At 35.6% G+C, this 19,219-nt stretch overlaps 3 protein-coding genes across 7 annotated transcripts; 2 read left to right on the top strand and 1 right to left on the bottom strand.

The window, feature by feature from the left end:
* Positions 1–1,882: 1,882 nt before the first annotated feature.
* Positions 1,883–8,150, top strand: HASPIN (Protein kinase superfamily protein). 2 transcript variants are annotated; one of them, XM_088214737.1, is made up of 15 exons: positions 1,883–2,027; positions 2,166–2,283; positions 2,373–2,459; positions 2,776–2,866; positions 3,186–3,766; positions 4,439–4,562; positions 4,980–5,089; positions 5,385–5,496; positions 5,730–5,822; positions 6,012–6,073; positions 6,147–6,277; positions 6,362–6,432; positions 6,514–6,566; positions 7,171–7,237; positions 7,346–8,150. In XM_088214737.1, the coding sequence occupies exons 1-15, from the start codon at positions 2,012–2,014 to the stop codon at positions 7,469–7,471; spliced, it is 1,842 nt and encodes a 613-aa protein (XP_088070863.1). In that variant the 5' UTR covers positions 1,883–2,011; the 3' UTR covers positions 7,472–8,150. The 2 variants fall into 2 exon arrangements, with proteins under 2 accessions (XP_088070863.1, XP_088070862.1); XM_088214736.1 differs by having other exon boundaries at positions 3,186–3,772.
* A 1,572-nt stretch (positions 8,151–9,722) lies between these two features.
* Positions 9,723–12,295, top strand: LOC110815352 (Carbohydrate-binding X8 domain superfamily protein). Its single transcript, XM_022043120.2, has 4 exons — positions 9,723–9,941; positions 10,037–11,407; positions 11,495–11,627; positions 11,704–12,295. Exons 1-4 carry the CDS (start codon positions 9,872–9,874, stop codon positions 11,882–11,884), a joined length of 1,755 nt encoding a protein of 584 aa, XP_021898812.2. The 5' UTR covers positions 9,723–9,871; the 3' UTR covers positions 11,885–12,295.
* A 217-nt stretch (positions 12,296–12,512) lies between these two features.
* Positions 12,513–17,068, bottom strand: LOC110815351 (nuclear envelope-associated protein 2-like). 4 transcript variants are annotated; one of them, XM_022043119.2, is made up of 6 exons: positions 16,793–17,065; positions 15,679–16,039; positions 15,409–15,516; positions 13,390–13,851; positions 13,171–13,272; positions 12,513–12,943 (listed from the first exon to the last, which is right to left on the bottom strand). In XM_022043119.2, the coding sequence occupies exons 2-6, from the start codon at positions 15,880–15,882 to the stop codon at positions 12,776–12,778; spliced, it is 1,044 nt and encodes a 347-aa protein (XP_021898811.1). In that variant the 5' UTR covers positions 15,883–16,039; positions 16,793–17,065; the 3' UTR covers positions 12,513–12,775. The 4 variants fall into 4 exon arrangements, with proteins under 4 accessions (XP_021898811.1, XP_021898809.1, XP_021898810.1 ...); XM_022043117.2 differs by having other exon boundaries at positions 13,171–13,851; positions 16,793–17,068; XM_022043118.2 differs by having other exon boundaries at positions 13,171–13,851; positions 16,797–17,068.
* Positions 17,069–19,219: the final 2,151 nt, after the last annotated feature.

Below are 19,219 nucleotides of genomic sequence, written 5' to 3'. Positions count from 1 at the left end.
CGACAGCGTATTAATTAATTAATTATATATATGTATACGTGTTACAATAATAATTTGAAGTTTCTGTTAAAAGCCACGAGAGGTGTGTTACTTTGAACGTGAAAAAAGAAAAGATTAAAAGTTCACTCGAACCCGTGACTCAACGGTTATTATTATGTCACATTTAATTAGATTAGTAATAATTATGAAATTAGTATGATTCCGGTGATTATGTAAATAAGCACTCCCATGATTAATCACCTGCACTAATTTCGGATGCCACGTACAGCCATGGGCCCCTAATTTATGTTAGCCTTCAACATGTATGTATTTGGACTTTCAGATCCAACATGCATTTATACATAATATTACATTTTACATTTTAGTTCTCTCTAATTTCAAACTATAAGTTTATTTTATTTTTCTGTAATTTATGCAGAATTAATTTGATTCCTACCGTAATCGTCATTAATGTATACTAGATACTCAAAAAATTTAATATTAACCCACACAAAGAAGAATTATAAACTTTAATAATCTTCGTATCCACAAAAAATAAGAAGTTATTTTATAAAATAATTTATAAAAGTTGAAGTAAATATTTGAAAAGTCACTAAAAATATTATAAAGCATTACTTTTTTTATTTTAATATACATATTTTACTAATTATAATAATATATCTTCATTTTTTTAATAAATTTCACGATAATAGGTTAACTTTTATTTCAAATCATTCGTAAACAAAATTTACATTCCATTATTTCTTTAAATTTATTATTTTTTATCTAAGAGAATGAAGTAAATAAAATTACATTGTATCAGGAAAATCATAAATAACTTGCTCGACGTTCATCATTTATAAGAATCAAATAAAAAGCTCTGAATGACCATTAAAAACTCAAAAAAAAAACCTCTCCAATCAACAACATTGAACTGAACATTCTTATAATAATATACTTTCTTATTCTTGTTTTAAACACTCTTATGTATGAACTAATATATTTGACGATTACGGGTGAATGAAATCTCAAAGCCATTCATTAACGCTTGGAAGGTCGCACACTTGGATGAAAAAGACTTTAGGGAGTTGATATTAAGAAAAAGTAACTGAAAGTTACGGGCAAAAGTAGTCATAGTTAAAATTTGAACTACATGATCAATTTTTAAAAGATATGAACTTAAGTTCATGGAACAAAATCATATCTAAAATAAAAGATTTGTACTCCAATTTTTTGGTTAAATTTTGAACTGCATGATCAATCTTTAAAATAATTAAGAAATTCAAAGACAATGAGTTTGCAGTTGTGAATTGCTTGACAACTACATAAAATACATTATCTGTAAGTTTTTTTTTTTTTGGTTAAAAAAGGATTTAATGGAGAATCACGTTGAAGTAACAAAGTGACTATTTTAAGGGCCTATTAAACTTTGTTTACGAGCACGTACACTTAATAATTGACATTTTAGTAAATTATGTGAAATAGATATTGACTGATGCTGGTAGCTACATACATTAACAAGTTTAATTGGCACGATTAATACCTAAAATACATTTTAAAAATCTTGGGAGGTTTTTGACTCTTATCTATTCCTAATATTTATTGGTTATAAATTAAATTATTTTATAACTAAATAGATATTTTAAATAACTATAATTTTTAATTTAAAATATTAAAATTATATTAACTTCGACAGTTCCATGCTGGTCTCTCTTTCTATATTTTTTTGTATTGGATCAATCCTCCCTCATCTTCTTCTTCCCTTTATTTTGACTTTTCTTTTTTCTTTTTTCTTTTTTTTTTTAAAGAGAAAATTAGACAATTGTATAACGTACTATTTTACTAAATTTATTAATAAATAAATAAAACAAAATTATTTTTTAAAAAGATGGGCCGAGTTTTTGATCCAAGTAGAAAAAAGTTTTGATTTTGAGCGCGTTCCCTCCCGCCCTCATGTTATTTCAAACATCTCCGCTCCGGCTACGCTCGCTCCCTCTCCCTCTCTCTCTGCGCCTAGTCACTGGCTGCTTCCATGGCTTCTAATGCAGGTGCGCTAAAGCATTTCGGATTGAAGTTATTATGTACTGTTTAATTTTCAATCTGCATTATAAATTCATCTTCGACTTCTTCATTTTGCGAATGACTAGTACATGCACTAATGTTTTTTTTTTTTTTGTATATGTCAGATGATCTTTGGGCAGAAATCGTCGCATCCGAAGAAGGAGAACTCAAGCAGCAACTGCCCGAAGTTGGAGCGATTTATCAAAGAAGACGACCGCATAACGCCAATAACGTTGTTGACTTGTATGGTTGCCTCCTATTAAATTTGCGATGTTCGTTTTTTAATTTGATACTATCTCCGCAAGAAATTTCTTTTTTTGCTTTTTGTGCAGCGAGCGGATCGATTTTCCCAAAGAGATTCGGGTGAGTTTGGCTGGTGCCACCAAGCGAGTTAGTTGGAATCGTTCACTTTCTATCAGGTTTTTAAGCCCACGCTCCACTAATCCTTTTTCCGCATATTCTTTAACTTGATTGGATTCAATTTTCACCTTATGCTCGTCAAATTGGAAGTTGAAGATGAGTACTTTATAGTTAAATAATTTGATAAGCACAATAGCTATGAAAGCCCTCGCCCAAAGTGGCGCAGTGGCACTGTCTCTTTAATGGGATTTCCAGTGCTCGCTTTCAGCTTCACGAGTTACGAGGCCTTTACGGTTAAGAAAACGAACTAGGGGTTCAAAACTGTGTTGGATAAATGTTTTTTGTCTCGCTTGTGTTTTTATTTTGTTGAGATAGAGGGAGGACAAGCATTGCTGTCGGTGCTTGTGTAGATAATCAACTTCAACAGAGGCAAGCCAAAAGAAAAGGAAAACCAGCTCTTCCCAAGGTGTGGCTTTTGTCTATTTATCAATTGTGTTTCTTGTCCTGAAAGGCATGCTTGATGCAGAACGTCATGTTTTTTGTTTCTTAACTTGAAGACTGAGCTGTGTTGGTGACCTATGATGACTTTTTCAGTTTTCAGTATGTTAAAAAGTGTCTTAATCTTTTTTTCTTCTCAATCAATCATTTTTGTCTTTTATTTATATTTTTTAATCGGGTGATAATGTTAAAAGTCGTCTTATTATTTTTTTTCCCTGGAATTTCTTTGATTTTATATTCTGTTTCTAATTAGAAATAGAAAACCTTAAAATTGTAGTGCTTAACAGGCAAAAGTTGTACAACCTCTAAACTTTGTGAAGGAGAAGGAATATTTTCAAGAGGTTGATGCATTTGAGTTGTTGGAGGAGAGCCCTTCGCCCAAGCATGCTGATACATGGGCCATAGGCAATCAAAATGATACTATTCAGATCCCTTATTTGGCCTCAAGATTGGAGAAATGGTTAATATCTAGGAAGTTTAAGAACAGTTGTGGTCCTTCTAGCACTTTATCCAAGATACTAGATACCCCGGCAGTGTGCTTGGAACCAATATATGATGATAATTTTGCTTCCTCAGATTTCAAAACCCCAGAAAAATCATCCCTGAAAAACAACTCAGTTTCACAACCTGTCCAGAGTAGATGTAATGCAAGTACAGTAGTAAATAATGCATTTGATAAGAACATAATGACAGAAAAGAGCAGTGGTGTTGGTGTCAGCGATCAGTGCTGTGAAAACATTGAAGCTGCAGTCAAGAAGCTCTCTTTGGGATCGTCATTAACTGCTTCAGCTATTGTGGACTCGTTTACTGATCTATTGACAATTTGTGGACAATCAGCTCCTTCAAAACTGCTAGATGTGTTCTCTAAGTTATGGTTTGTTCTTTCTACTGACTACGTAAATCATTCATGTAACTTTTTTTTATTAAACATTCATATAAAAAAATGTACCTTTATGCACTGCTGCATTCATATAGATCACACGTATATTTTAACTTTTCTATTGATTCTCCTCTACATGTTTGGGTGATTTAGTAATTGCTGTAAGTTCCAGATTTTTTGTTCGATTTGAAATCTTATATTTTCTTTGTTAGTCTTAGTGATTCTCTAGAAAAGACAGTTCTTTTTGTTCCCTATATACATTTCCGGTCTTCCAAAACCACCCAACTGCTTTAACTAATAGAACTAGTAAAGCAATAATAATATTGCTAATAATTAATGAACAAGGGTGATGGTACACTTATTTTGTTATAACCTCATATTATTGTGTTCTGCGGGATTATGCTCTGAGGTATAGTTTTATTTTTGCCTTGCCAACCGTCATGCTCTCAAGTTCCTTGTAATGTGTTTCTTGCCATTGACCTTTCTCTTCCGAAGGTGGGAATGAGCCCATAACTTCTTGGTGCCTCCATATTTCCTCTCATTCATTTTTGGCCCAGTTAGAATATAATGTTTTCCATACTTATAACCTCTTCATGAAATATGTTTTATTCAGTGCAGCTTCTGCTTGACCTGATCAGATATTTAACTTTCTTGACACAGTGACCTAGAATGCATTAGTAAGATTGGTGAAGGTACATATGGAGAAGCATTCAAGGCTGGCAATTGTGTTTGCAAAATAGTTCCAATTGATGGAGATCTCCAAGTAAATGGAGAAGTGCAAAAGGTTGACAATAGATCATAGTTTCTTTTTATGCTGCACTTCTTGGCTAGATAATTCCTCATATAGAATGTACTGAATTTGGTTTCCGGCTTTCAGCCACTGTAACATTTCCTTGGTGAAAACAGTATTTATGTGTTCCACTTTAGTTCCCTTCTTTGAAATTCAGCCAGGTTCAGAAAAGTATATTATTTGTGATACAAATTAAGTTTTTGAGTATCAGCTTCTTGTATTTTGGTCTATGAATTGAAGTATGTGTGCTTCAGAATCAGATGGTTTATACTTGTTAGCACTGGTGAAAGATGAATGTTTTTTAGAATTACTTAAATATGTCATGAATGAACCTTTGTTTTCTCTAAGTTACTGCTGACAAAGTTCATAATTTTATTTATTCCTGAACCATATAGTTTCCCTTGCTTCCAGCGATCAGAAGAATTGCTTGAGGAGGCGATACTTTCCCAAGTTTTGAATCAATTAAGGAAATCTGGGGTTGATACTTCTAATTCATGTTCAACATTCATAGAAACACTATAGTATGTGTTTCACTAAATATCTTTCAGATTCTTGTACTTTCCAATAATGCAATTACACTCTCTAGTTTTATTTTGTTGGTTTGCTTTGTTTACACTTGGGACATGAGAATGATGTCGAAAAATGTCATTTAAGTGCGTGCATGATTCTGCACATGGTTGGTTCACTGCACATACGCTACTGCTAGAATTGAAGCTCGCTACTGATGACTTTCATAGACATAATGCATGCCATGGATGATTGCATGTCTCTATTTGATTATGTACTTCCATTCATTTATGACCTATTTATCCACAGTATAAGCGTATGCCAAGGACGCTATGATGCAGCATTAATAAGTGCGTGGGAAAAATGGGATGAAGAACATGGTTCAGAGAATGACCACCCCAAGGAGTTCCCAGAGAAGCAGGTTTATTTTATCAGTCTCATTCCTCTAGCAATTCAGACTCTATATATTCAACTGCATCAAGCACACAGAACTACATATAATCTGTTTGCCAAAACCTCCTACTTTTAAAATCATATGGAAATTGTTAGATTTCATTTAATACAAGGTCGATATTGCCTTGAGTGATGTATAACATGCAAATTAAAATATGCTATATTCAAGTTTATTTAATATTTTCATGAATTTGCTTTCAGTGTTATGTAGTGTTTGTTTTACAACATGGAGGTAAAGATCTTGAAAGCTTTGTCCTCCAGGATTTTGATGAAGCACGGAGTTTGTTGGTTCAGGTATACTATCAAGTTGTCTTCTAGTACTGGGAACGTGCATTAATGAGAAATAAATGTCTGAAAAACAAATCTACCTTTAGATTAGACAAAGAGGGTATTTTTAAAAAAGTTTGGGGATAAGGAAAAAGATGTACTCTTTATGAAAACTTTAGATTTATTATTTAGCTTGAAATATGTCACTAATTGCAGGTTATCATTGGCTTAGCTGTGGCTGAAGCTGCATATGAGTTTGAACACCGTGACTTGCATTGGTATATTATAGTCCCATTAATGTTGCAGTTAGATATTGTACGGTTGTTGATGCTGGATTTTTTTCCCTTACAGGGGGAACATACTTCTCAGTCGAAATGACTCTGCTTTCTTGCAATTTACCCTTGAAGGGAAGCAAATGGGTATTAGAACATTTGGGTTACAAGTATTGATAATTGACTTTACTCTTTCAAGAATCAACACTGGTGATTGTTTCTTTCTCATCCTAATCTTCACTCCATAAGAAGCTAAATATGATGACTTGTATAGCTAACTACATTTATGTACAGGCCAAGAGATACTCTTCCTGGACCTATCTTCTGATCCATATCTTTTTAAAGGTCCAAAAGGAGATAAACAAGTAAGGAAAAAGGAATAAAGCTTTATTTAGTAGTTTTAGTATCACTTAAGCTTAAGGTCTTTTCTTTAATGTCATATGCAGTCAGAAACCTACAGAAAGATGAAGGATGTGACTGAAGATTACTGGGAAGGAAGGTAATACTGTTGATTATTTAAAAAGAAGATAATTTTGTCAATATCAAGGATAAATGGTTTTATTGTTTTGGTTATATTGTTTTAAGACATAACCTTGATAACATGGCTGGCTTTGGTCTTATTGTACATATACTTATTGACCTGTAAATCTTTTGTACATGGGTGATGCTCCTTTGGCACCAACACATTAATATTATTCTACACTTTAATTTCAAAAAAAATATTGTTGATTATTTATGCGATCATATGCACAAGTTATATATGGATTTCATTGTTTTGCATTTATCCGCTTGGATTTTGTCTGGGGGGCACCTGAAAATCTGGACAAAAGTTCAGTTAAACAAGCTTAATTTCCTGCTGAACATCCAATCATAAATAGTTGTGGGTTTGAGAAGGATTCAAATGGTGAAACCATTAAGGTAAACTACTGAAAGACTGCTGCCTCCCCCTGGGTGTCCTGTAGGTTATTGTGTGCATATTGATTCTTGTTAGGAGTTTCAGTATATCTTAGTTTCTTCATTCTGTGAGCAACCACCTGCATCTGTGGTTGTTATATTTGAGATTTCATGGATGCTGAACATAGTTCCTTTTCATTTCTCTACAGTTTCCCGCGGACAAATGTACTTTGGTTAATATACTTGTTGGACATATTACTCCTCAAAAAATCATTTGTAAGTCCTTTCTTTCTTTTCCCCATTAACAAATTAGGCTAACTCTTCAGTTATTTTTACTTTTGACAAGGACAGTATTTGATTTCAAACTGCTGATTATGCTGATAGGAATGTTCTTCAAGCAATAAGAGAGATTTGCGATCATTGAAGAAGCGTCTAGAGAAGTATAATTCTGCAAAAGAAGCAATTTTTGATCCTTTCTTCAGTGACTTGTTAGTTGATTGTGCCTCGTGAAGAAATGAAATAGAAAAAAAGGTGGTAGCTTATCATATGTAAGATGGTCTCGTCTGTACAATTTTACACCATTCAGGTTGCATATTCAATAATTTCATGGTATTGCTACTCAAAAGTTCAAGCTCGTGAAGTTACTTATGGGCTATAACATATCTAGGATGTTGGAAGGAGGAAGTCTAATATTTTATTCCTGTTTCCGAGAAAGCTTTCTTATCCTCATTAAGCTTTCATGGAGACGCTGATTCATGAACTGAAGCTGTGGAATTCACAGTGGCTGAAACTTGTCCAGATAAGCTATCACTGAACTTAACATTGACAAAGGCGTTAAAAGGATAGGAAGTGGAAATCAAGTATTTTACTGCAAAAATTTTCTAGATCTTGTAATATTTTTCTTTTATTTTTTCCACATCTGCAAATGTAATTTGCTAAAGGATTTTTGTGATAGTTGAGAGAAAAGAGAGTACTCATCTGTGTATTTGCTGCTTAGAATTCTTCATTTATTAAATTTTCTGTTTCTTCAAAACAAAGCTTGAGAGAGGATCTATTAATCCTCATTTAAATCAAGTGTTTAATCTAGAGGGAGTATAGTATCCGAGCCATCGGAAGAGTGTAAAGTTTCAACAATTTTTGAAAGTGGTTAGATGATATATTTCTATATATATTTATATTTATATGATCAGCTTGAACTATTTTTCTCTCATAAGAGCTTGGAGAGAGACTTGACTTGAAATTGTTTGTTCTGGGCTAACTATATCATTGAATTGGAATCTGCCATAAAAATTTATATGCGAGCATATAAAGATTGATTTAGCAGACAAGTTGTGTAGGCTTAGGCTTATAAATATATATATATATATATATATATATATATACGCAACGAAGATTGATTTATGTGAAGTAATTGACTGATCTGTGTATCAAACAGTTTCCTTCCTTCTCCAGATTTTGATCCAAGGATATTGTTTTGGTTTGTATCTACTGACCAGCAAGGGCACAAGTGCAATCTGTTTTGCTTTCGGCAGTAATCTAGTCAGAGGCGTTAGCTTTTGATATCATAATCACAATAGATTGATGATTCCACATGGGTCGTCCCCACTTTCCTCCATTATTACATTAATAATCCGTTGGAGCATTATTCATTAATAGACCGACTGTTAATATCCCATTTCATCTGTCAAAGAACATGTTTACCCAAATCCTACACTTGTAAAAAAAAAAAAAAAAAAGGCGGTTGCCATAATATTTTTGAACTATGGTGTAATAGAATAAACATATATATAGGGTGCTTGTGATCATTCCGACAACCAAAAAGAGCAAAATGTGCATGGGCTTCCATACTTTCCATAACCTTTCTGCAGACTGCATGCATGAACTCCCTAATTAATTTCCTGGCGTATAAAAAGTTTACTACAAATTGATTGAGATTTCATGAATTAAATCTTGAGAAAAGAAAGCAAAGAAAAAAGATTGCATCGAGAAGATCTGCTTTGCTTGTGCGTTGATCAAGTTTTAATGAGGTAAGAAATTGATGTTGGTCCAACCAAGTTCGTATCTTTAAACTACCCACTTTAGTTATATACAATATGAATTAGTGGATGCTGACAACTGTAAGGAGAGAGAGCAGATGTTGCTTCACAAAATGAATCTCGTTTAAGCTTCTGCTTTGTACATATAAAGCTACTAATTGCTAATCACCAAATCTAGGGGCAAACAATTACCACTTTTTTGGTCATTGGATAAAGGATATGCAGTTTGCAAATTGCCCATCTTTTCTTTATTAAAGCCAAGCGCCGTAAGCATAGCATCAGTGTCTTCATGATAATTAATATCTACCCAGTGAGAAATTCATGCATGTGCATATCTCATGTCATGTCTTGTCATTTCTCTCTTTCTTCAATCTGATTTTGGTAAGATGATAATTGAAGTTGTATACTCTTTTCTTAAAGGAACTGTTTACATATTTTAACTCATGTGCTACTGCACTATTTTGTGATTCTTTTTTTAATATTTAAAGAATAATCGTTTCATGTCATAATTCTTTTTGAAACAGAATTTCCGATGATGGTTATTTTTCTCTTTTAAAAAAATAATTAGGATAAGATGTAATTCAGAAATATATAAAAGTGAGAAGAAAAAAAAAGCATGGCCCTTTATACTGTGGGAGACATCCAACGTCCATCCTTCGTGACAAAGTAACATGTTTCCTTTATCATTACACGTAGAGGAGTCTCTACCTTTTTCCCCTTTCAATCTTTATCTTCTTCAGCCCTCTCTGCTGCCTTTTTTTATTCCAAAAGCCCTGTCTTTGTTCGCCTTTACCCACCGCCATTATATGAATCACATTAAAAATCCTCCTCTACCTTCTTCCTTAACCCACAAAACACCCTCCCTTATAATATTATGGCTAATCCTCCTTCCTTCCTCTTCTTCTTCTTCCTCCTCCTCTCTCTTCACTCTCTCTGCTCTTCTGGTCTGTATCTCTCTTCTTTATTTTACTTTCTTTTCAATTTTCAAACTACCTAACTGTTTCAATTCACACTGCCATTTTCTTTTTCTACTTTACAGGGACTCCGGTTGGCTTCTCCTTTCACGCAACACCAAACAGTGCAACCTCCTTATCGGATTTCCTCAAGCTCAACAATATTTCATCCCCTCAGGTTCCACTCTTTGCTGCAGATCGTTCAATTTTAACTGCAGTCCCCAACTCTGGCCTCTCTCTTCATCTCTACTTAAACCGGACCTTAGTTCAAAGCTTGGTCGACTCCAGACCCTCGCATATTTCATGGCTTAAAGCCAATGTTACCACACTTCTCCCACTTGTCAACATCAAGAGCCTTGTACTCAGCAGCTATGAGTACGCTGATTTGCCTGAGCTTTTATCCTCCTTGAAATCGATCCATTCACTCGTCAACACTTCTCATTTTCCCACTCAAATCCAGGTTTCTATAGCATTTTCACTTTCCTTCCTACAGAATCTGAATATGACTCACGAAAGAGATCTGCGTAAAGTTCTTGATTTTATCAAGAAAACTAGGTCCTTGGTTGTAGTAGAAGACAGAATGGAGGAGGAATTGAGCATTGGAGAGCGATTTATTCAGTCTGCAACTGAAAGAGCTACTCTTGCAGCTTCCCTCCTTCCCTGCAGTGAGGTTGCCGTGATTCTGCTAATCAAGACCTCTGCTTTTCCTTCTGCAACACAAGTAGCCGAATTCGCCAACACGGTTTCAAAATCCTTAGACAGCAACAAGGTTAAAGCCCAGATAGCTGAACTGTATGCGCTAGTGTCCTTAATGGAAGATTCAGTCCAGAGAGAAGAAGAAGAAGAAGAAGAAGAAATGTTTCCTTCTTCTAGGAGACAAATGCTGAGCAGATTCAAGACAAGTTTGCGCGACGCCATCGATCCGCCCACAACTCCAATATCAACAACTCCAGTCACCCTACCCACTAATAATCCCACACCAACAATTGTCACTGTGCCCTCCACAAATCCTGTAACCATAACCCCAGCCAATCCTGATTCAAACATCCCCTCCACCACCCCTGTCACGATCCCCCCGCTAGTACCCATCACCAACCCAGTCACAACACCCGCACCAGTGACGGTGCCAGGTGCGCAGCCCATAACCAACCCTGTAACCACATATCCAGTCCCAACAGGAAATGTTCCTGCGACAACAAATGCACCTGCAATTCCAGGACAGAGTTGGTGCGTGGCAAAGATTGGATCATCAGAGACTGCCCTTCAGTTAGCACTAGACTATGCATGTGGCATTGGAGGAGCTGACTGCTCGCAGATACAGCAAGGTGGGAGCTGTTATAATCCAAATACCGTGCAGAACCATGCTTCTTTTGCATTCAACAGCTATTACCAGAAGAATCCCGTTGCCTCCAGCTGTGACTTTGGGGGGACGGCCAACGTAATTAGCACCAACCCAAGTAAGCAACCGTTTTCTTCTTTGATACGTTTATGATTTATAATTCAATAGCTTCTCTCAAAAATTCTGATGTGATCTTAACTAACAGGTACTGGTTCTTGCATCTATTCATCGTTTTCTTCATCACCATCTCCTACAACAAACACAGTATCACCCACAACTCCAGCTGCAACACCAATAACAACAATTCCGCCGGCATCAACAGGGACAGGGCTGCCGAGGTACGTTTTAGGAAATTCATTCCAGATACTAGTAATAATTTTCTTTTTCTCTTAAAAGTAGATCCTCTTTTGGCAGCTCGGGTACTCCATCTACAGTTTTAAACTCAAGCAATCCTGCTTCAGGCACAGCAGCAATATACGGGTCCGATACCCCTCCCAGTGTCAACACATCCGACTCATCTCCGTTGAAAGTGCTTATTGCTTCTCCTTTAGCATGTTTGGTTAGTGGAATAATTATTACGGTGATGGGTATTTAGACTCTCCCTGTACATACAACAGATGGGTCACGAACCCATACTGCAGCAAAAGGTGGTTGACCAATCTAAATGCTTTCCCTCTTCGAATGAAAGAACAAGTCCTCCGGGGCAAACTGAGGACAGACAAATACTGCTCAATCAACTGGAAGGATGTTTGTTAGCAACTAGGAATCTCGATGTGCATTAAGAAATATATATTCTATGTCTAGTATAAGAGCAGGATCCCTTTACAAGATGTGTTGCAGAAGTAGGCGTAGTTAAATGAAGTATAGGAATTGTGTATTGGAATTAAGATGAAATGGCATAGGTGATGTAGTTCCGTAAATTAACCATGTTTACAGAAATTGTAGGTGGATGAACTCACTGACTGAAACCATGTTTACAGAAATTGCAGATTTACGTTAGTTTTTACTTCGTTATGGACCAAGTTTTTTGGGGAGAGAGATAAATATGGTTGGATAAATGTAACTGTTGAAATGTTGCAAATAGAACACAAAGTTGGACACACGGCACCATAAGATACATGCTTATGTTATTAAGATCAGGAGTGAAAATCAAGGAGCCGACTGAGATTTCCAAGTTAGTCAAAAAGTTGGACTTGAAAGTCCAGGACAACCCGACAACAGTATGAATAAGAGTCAATTTGATTGCGATTAGCGAAATTATGATCCACCGCAGATTAAGGATAATAATTTTAGCCTGCTGTTTTTAATAGTTTATGTCGACAAGTTGATGTGTTTTGAATAAAATTATGGCACATTTAACATTCTCTCAAAACTACTGTTGCTATATTGCCTGTCTTCTACAAACAAGGAAATTTCCTCTACCTTCCCTAAACTTCTGCTACTGTTTATACACAATATTACTAGTATGTAATAGAACAGAATGGATTCACCGCTTTGAAAACACCACCAAGATCAACATTGACATGGAAACCACAATCTTGAAACCTGGGCTTTCCCAGAAATTCTGTTTCTCAGCACCTGCAGCTTCACCCTGTTGTTTTGCTGCAAACTGATCTCTTAGCTCCTTTAGTGCTTTGTCCCTTCTTTCTCCCATCTGTCCTTACCCAAGAAAGTAAGCCCATAAATATCATGCAATTCAACTCAAAATCTCCTAACTCTTATAAACTCTGCCATAATATGATTGAAAGAAAAGCAGAAAACAAGACTGAATCTTGTGACCATAAGTCCGTGTCATCTGAGGGCTACCTTAGTTGGCCTTATAAAGTGAGCACAATGCAATTCCAGATGGGGAAAAGGGGTTATAGGAGAAAGCAATTTTACCCGTTGCAGCTTTCTTGTCTGAGAACGAGCTTCCTGGAGACAAAATTCCAACTTCAACACCCTCTTTTTTAGTTCCTGATCAGTCCGCCGCTGTTTTTCAAGCTGTACTTCCACAAAAATCAAAGAGAACCATACATCAGAAGAAGAGAAAATGCTGCAAGCATAACTTATATTGTTAAAAACAAGAGATATGTGAAGGTGGCTTCTAAGATTTTGTACCTGAGATTCCAACTCCTTTGTTTTCAGTTTCCAATGAGCTGACATAATCTTAATTTCATCTTTCAGTTTTGATATTTCTTCATCCTTGGCACTAAGAATTTTACTCATTCTCTCAAAATTCTTTGGAGAAACTTCATCCAACAACTTCCTTAGCTCACAATCTTTTTTTACTCCAGCCTTTGCAACTGCTTGCATTATATCATGTTCAATTCTCAAAACTTCATCTTTCAGTTGCTTCTGGGATGATTCCCGCGCTTGCAGATCCTTCTGTAAATTGTCTAATTGCTCCCCTAGCCTAGTTACACGATCCTCATGCTCTTTTAGTGAGCTATTCTTCTCGTTTAATTCCTTTACCAGTGCTAAACACTGAAGTTGCACCGATTGTGCAGATGCAGCACTTGCATCTGCAGTTGCTTGAGTCACTGCAAGCTGTGCTCTAAGACTGTCCAACTCCTTGAGGTACTGTATTACATTAAAAACTACAATCAGTTTCATTGATGTTGTGCCATAAATAGTCATGATCTAGCGATTTGAAAGAGTAAGTTAAGCATAAACAATAAAGAAAATTTTAAATGAAGGTTGTTTGAAGGTAATATAACCATCCACATGATCATCCAAATAAAGTTTTTAAATTTTTTTCCAAATTAATTCAAAGTACAAGAAAGCAACAAGTTTTAAATTGACAAACTTTATGCCATTTAAAAAGCAAAAGAAAGCTTGCTAGATGCAAAGTCTGTTTTTGGGTCAATATTAATACAGCATCATTTATTTTCCCATTCCAAGTGATGCCTAATGAAGCACAACCCACTGACCACTTAGAGAAATATTTCTAGGCTCAATTCACTAGCTTATTATTGAATGCTACCATTATCCAAGTAACTGATCTGTAGCAGTGCCATTACTAACTGGAACCCACTCATAAAAGCTAGAAGGCAAGCTCATATTATAATATTTACCAACATGAGTCCAAAATTGCAAGGGGTTGTAGATTTGAAATGTGTGGAAACATGCTTTTTTTTTCTCCTTTACCAAAATTGCAAGCCAGGCATCAAATGAAACTTTTAGCATCATATCTGTACACCCCTTGGAATGTGAAATATAACAATGCAATTATGAATGTTTTCCAAACTGTAGGAATACATGGAAATTGAAGATTAAAGTGAGGCAATTTATACCTAGTAGACACCTTATCATTAAACTATTCACCAAATATACGGGAAGGAGGAAGAAAGTAGATTCCCATTGAACCCACCATTCTGCCTGTTATTTCTTCGAATCCAAAAAAGAGGAAAAGAATTTCTTATTTAGAGTATAAAAGCAGCAGTCTAAAATTTGTCCAGTGCAGTTATGTAATGAAGAACATGACAACAAAGGCTAAATCACATTTAAATGTAGCCAATACTTGGCATGATTCCATTAAAGTTTTCATTTGGAATTAGTATTCAGTTTGTTACTTGGGCTCCCTATATAAATGCACCCATGATGAGTGTATTACGACGTTTATCTAGTTTAGATAAACAGTCACCAATCTACATCAAGGTACCAGAGACAGAGAAAAGTAATTGCCGGATATCTAGAGAAGTTTTAGAACTTCAAAAATATGACAACAATATGTTCCAATTGTGGATCTAGTTGATCTTCTCATTTCCTCTACTTAATCTTACGTATAAAGACAAATATTTTGAATCTCCGGAGCTACAAACAAATAGAAATATTAATATAATCCCGAAATCCGCCTGGGTTCCACCAAGAAACAAAGACAGAGGAAAAGCCAAAAGGCACCCTAAAAGATGAGGACTAACGTGTTGGTCGCATGATAACGTTAAAATATCAAGTTGCTAAAAGTGCTGCATCTGTAGTATCAAATTAGCGGGCACGACACAATACTCCCTTATTTTTGAATGATGAACTCCTTTTTACTTGAGATTTTTTTTGAAAAAAAGGTAAAATCAGACAACAATCACAAAGTAAATATGTAATTAGAAACAAAACCAGAAGCTGATCGGATATGAACGGGACCTTCTCGGCAGTAGATGCTGAAGTTTGAAGCTGTCCGTTCCTCTCATTTAATATATTCTGCAATACAGAAATCTCCTCCTCCATGTTTTTGGCCCTTGTCTCCGCCTCCTGCATACAAAACAAAGAACCCAGTAAGACCTACCATTTAAATCCATGGAAGAAACCCACCAAAAAAAAAATCCCAAATAGAGAAATCAGATGGTTGAATAAAAAGTGAAAAACTTTATTCGGAAACCCACAAAAAAACAACCGAAGTATCCAGTTGCTTGCCTGTCTCGTAAGGGTTTCTTTGGCAAAGGACTGCTCCTTAGACGCCAGGCGGCTTCTCACCTCCTTCAACTCCGCCGCCAAAGACACAACGTTTCGCCTGAAACTCTGCTTTTTCTCATTCAAATCCTTCAGCAGTGGATCAGTCTCTCCGCCAGGAACCGACGAGAATGATGATAACACCGTTGATTTATCAGAGACTGACATCAGTGAACAGAGAGCCTTGATCCAATGGCCAGAGGGAATTGCGATGAAGGATCTAACAGCGAATGCATGCACCGAATCGAATCTTAAGAATTGAAAATCCCCGGTCTACGCTTCTTGAAGGAGAAGGTTGTTTTGTAGATTGCATGTGAAATGGTAGCTGGTGCATTTAATGTGAAGGAAAATAAGAAAAATACCGTATAAAGCTGTATTTTACCAGGGCCGTAAAAGGTGTAGAGATTTTTAAGTAGAAAGTAGAAATTTTGAAGTCAATCTTAAATGAATTATTTAAAAACCAGTCGACTGCCATTTAGTAGCATTTCCTCAGGAAAATCTGGTCCAAGAAATTAAATCCGTTATTTATGGTATGAGATGCATCTTCTCTCATCCACAACTCACTCTATTATGAACAGATAGAGACACGTAAAGGTCGGGTCAGCTAATAAATAAATAAATATGAAAGGGCTTCTACAAGAAAGAGAGACAAAGACAGAGACAGGAAGAGAAGAGAGAGAGAGAGAGAGAGAGAGAGAGAGAGAGAGAGAGAGAGAGAGAGAGAGAGAGAGAGAGAGAGAGAGAGAGAGAGAGAGAGAGAGAGAGAGAGAGAGAGAGAGAGAGAGAGAGAGAGAGAGAGACTCAAAATTCAAACTTGAAGCTCATTTCATGTGAAGACCAAACCAACCAGTTCAATTTTCTCGGGAAATTGACAAATTTATCGGGGAAGTGAAAACCAAATAAAAATATATAATTGGTTTTCTATGAATTAACGCAAAGAATCCATATGACCACTCCCGTCTCTTCCGATATACATAAACTGAGAGGAGGAGATTTGAGATGGAAATGAACTTAGAAACAGACGTTTTTACTCTTCAATCTAAAGCTCAAACAACAGCATAGAGGTTAGATTACTAACTCACTGGCGCGGCTTTGAATTATTGGAAGCAGGAGCCAAAATTTCCCTTGATTCTCTCTATTCAGTTTTTTTCGAGCTTGTGCGACGAAGTCCTACGATCATAGGGCGAAGATTGTGGGGGATGCAATGATCAGACGCCTTGAAATGAGAACGAGAACAAAGATTTTACAGGGGGCGAGAAATTAGGGTTTGGACTAATACTGGATGATTTTGTCGGTTTTTACCATAGCGAGAGCTTGCTGCTGTTTTTAAGCGACATGTCGACGCAGAGACAGATACAGATGAGATAATTTTTTTAAAACAAATAAAAAAAAGAGAAGAGGGGGTTAGGTTCGGATTTAAAGGTTTGGGGAATCCGAACCTGGGGCTTCTGATGGGACAAAATCCGAAGCTGTGTACGTGGATTCCCGGTTTGACTTGAGCGCGGGAAATCCAAAATTTTGTCACCTGCTCTAATGGGTAGCTGCCACGTGCATGGATGATGGGCGTGGGCCTCCAAGGTAACATATTTTATGTTTCGAGGCCCAAATACGTGGCTCGTTTAAATATTTTGACGGTAGGTTAGTTTGTAATTAGGTCGGGTAAAAAAGAGTATGTCGTACGAGGAGGTAATTAATTAAAAGCGGGATTTCGATTTAGAAGATTAGAATAATTAGAGTCCTCCTTTTATGGGATAAATACATGATTGGCGGGGTAAAATTGATCGCGTCTTCCTTTAATAATTTTATATCGAGATTTTTTTTTTACATATATAGTGGAGAAATTGTGACACATAAATATAAGAATTAATTTTATTAATTCATTGATTAGGGAAAGCATATCATGGACTTGAATAAGGTAAAATAATTAGGGTTTTCTTTTCTAGGATGTAGTACAGTAAATTTAAGTGTGTGCGTGTGTGTATATATGTGTGTGCGCGTAGTATATTAGATTGTTTATACTGCATGTATGTATGTATCTAGAACTAGTTAGGGAAGAGTAGTCTGGTACTGTGCATGAAGATGGGGGGTAACTGGGTTGAGAAGATAATTTGTAGGAGTTGCAGTGCATTAGATGATGAGAAGAAGGAGAAGGAGAAGGAGAAGGAGAAGAAGAAGAAGAAGAGGGTGGTGAGTCGAAAGGGTCATGTGGCGGTGTACGTGGGAGAAGAATGCAGAAGATATGAAATTCCGATAGACTACGTCTCTCTCGGTGCTTTTCGGCGACTGTTGCCTCCCGACATTGATATTCTGGAACCAAAGGTGGAAGGTCCAATTTGTCTACCATGCACAACTCACTGCTTTGATCAGTTTTTGATCCAAGCCAAAACCTCCTCCATCCATTAACCCTATTTTCGTTTTCTTCTTTTTAAGTAATTGTTAAATCTCTTCATGAATATAAGTAATTCATATATTCATGATACCCAATTTTACATACATATATATATATATATAATTAAACTTGATTCTGCAGTCTTTTTGTTATGGTTGATTCTCCTATAATTGATAAAATTGGTTAAGTGTATATATATATATATTTTGTCATAATATAATAGTTTGTGTTTTCAGTTTAAAAAAAACAATCTTATTTATTAACAATTAATAATGTCAATGGCACTATTTAGTCGAATTCTTTCTGTTTTTTTTTTTTTTTTAAGTAAAACAAATATTTTTAATAAATAATTTGTTACGTGGTATATTATATGAGGTATTATTTGGATAGTAATTTATTTATTTGTGTTTAAAGAAAATATGAGTTGTAATGCCTAAAAAAAAAAAGAAGATTATATAACATATTGAATCCAATTATACGCATAACTTTAGCATCCTAAAGTGGTGAAGTTTGTTTTTTCTTCTCTCATAATGCCCAAAAGATTTCACCAAATAATTTTAGAATTTTCTTACTTTTTGAGAATTTTTATAATTAAGAATAAATAAATAAAAATTGATTAAAGCATTAAATGGTTTGTACATTTTATTTATTTGAAATAACACGTTTAGATATTACACATTTTAAAAAAGTCAGGAGGCTCCGACGAAATCATCTTTAATAATAGTTCAAAATTTCTATAAGAAGGTGCTGTAAAGAATGTGGTTTAGAAATACCGGTTAAAATCCTGATTTGCCGAATAATCTGTACATCGATTTCTTTTCTGATAGACATGTTGTATTTTAAGAATTCAATCTTTCAGATTCTAGGTTAGCTCAGTCCATCAAGAACTCCCCGACAGTTCTGCTTGGAGGATGGTGCAAACACCAATATTCTTGAGTTTCCCCCCATGGGCAGTTACAGTTCTCACGGTAAGGCCCTATCCGTGTTGATCTTGATCCAGTTCTTGGGAAGCAGTATCCAACTGATGAACTTCTCTCGTCAGAAATGGTAAGACTTATTTGTTTGATTGAAAGAGTAAAAGACACATTTAGATTAAAAATATGAAAATAAAAAACA

Source organism: Carica papaya, chromosome 3 (genome assembly GCF_054855325.1).
Source record: "Carica papaya isolate Zhongbai chromosome 3, ASM5485532v1, whole genome shotgun sequence".
In the NCBI taxonomy this organism is placed as follows: Eukaryota; Viridiplantae; Streptophyta; class Magnoliopsida; order Brassicales; family Caricaceae; genus Carica; species Carica papaya.
Note: the sequence above shows the minus strand (reverse complement) of the source record. Positions and strands in the feature narration are given on the sequence as shown.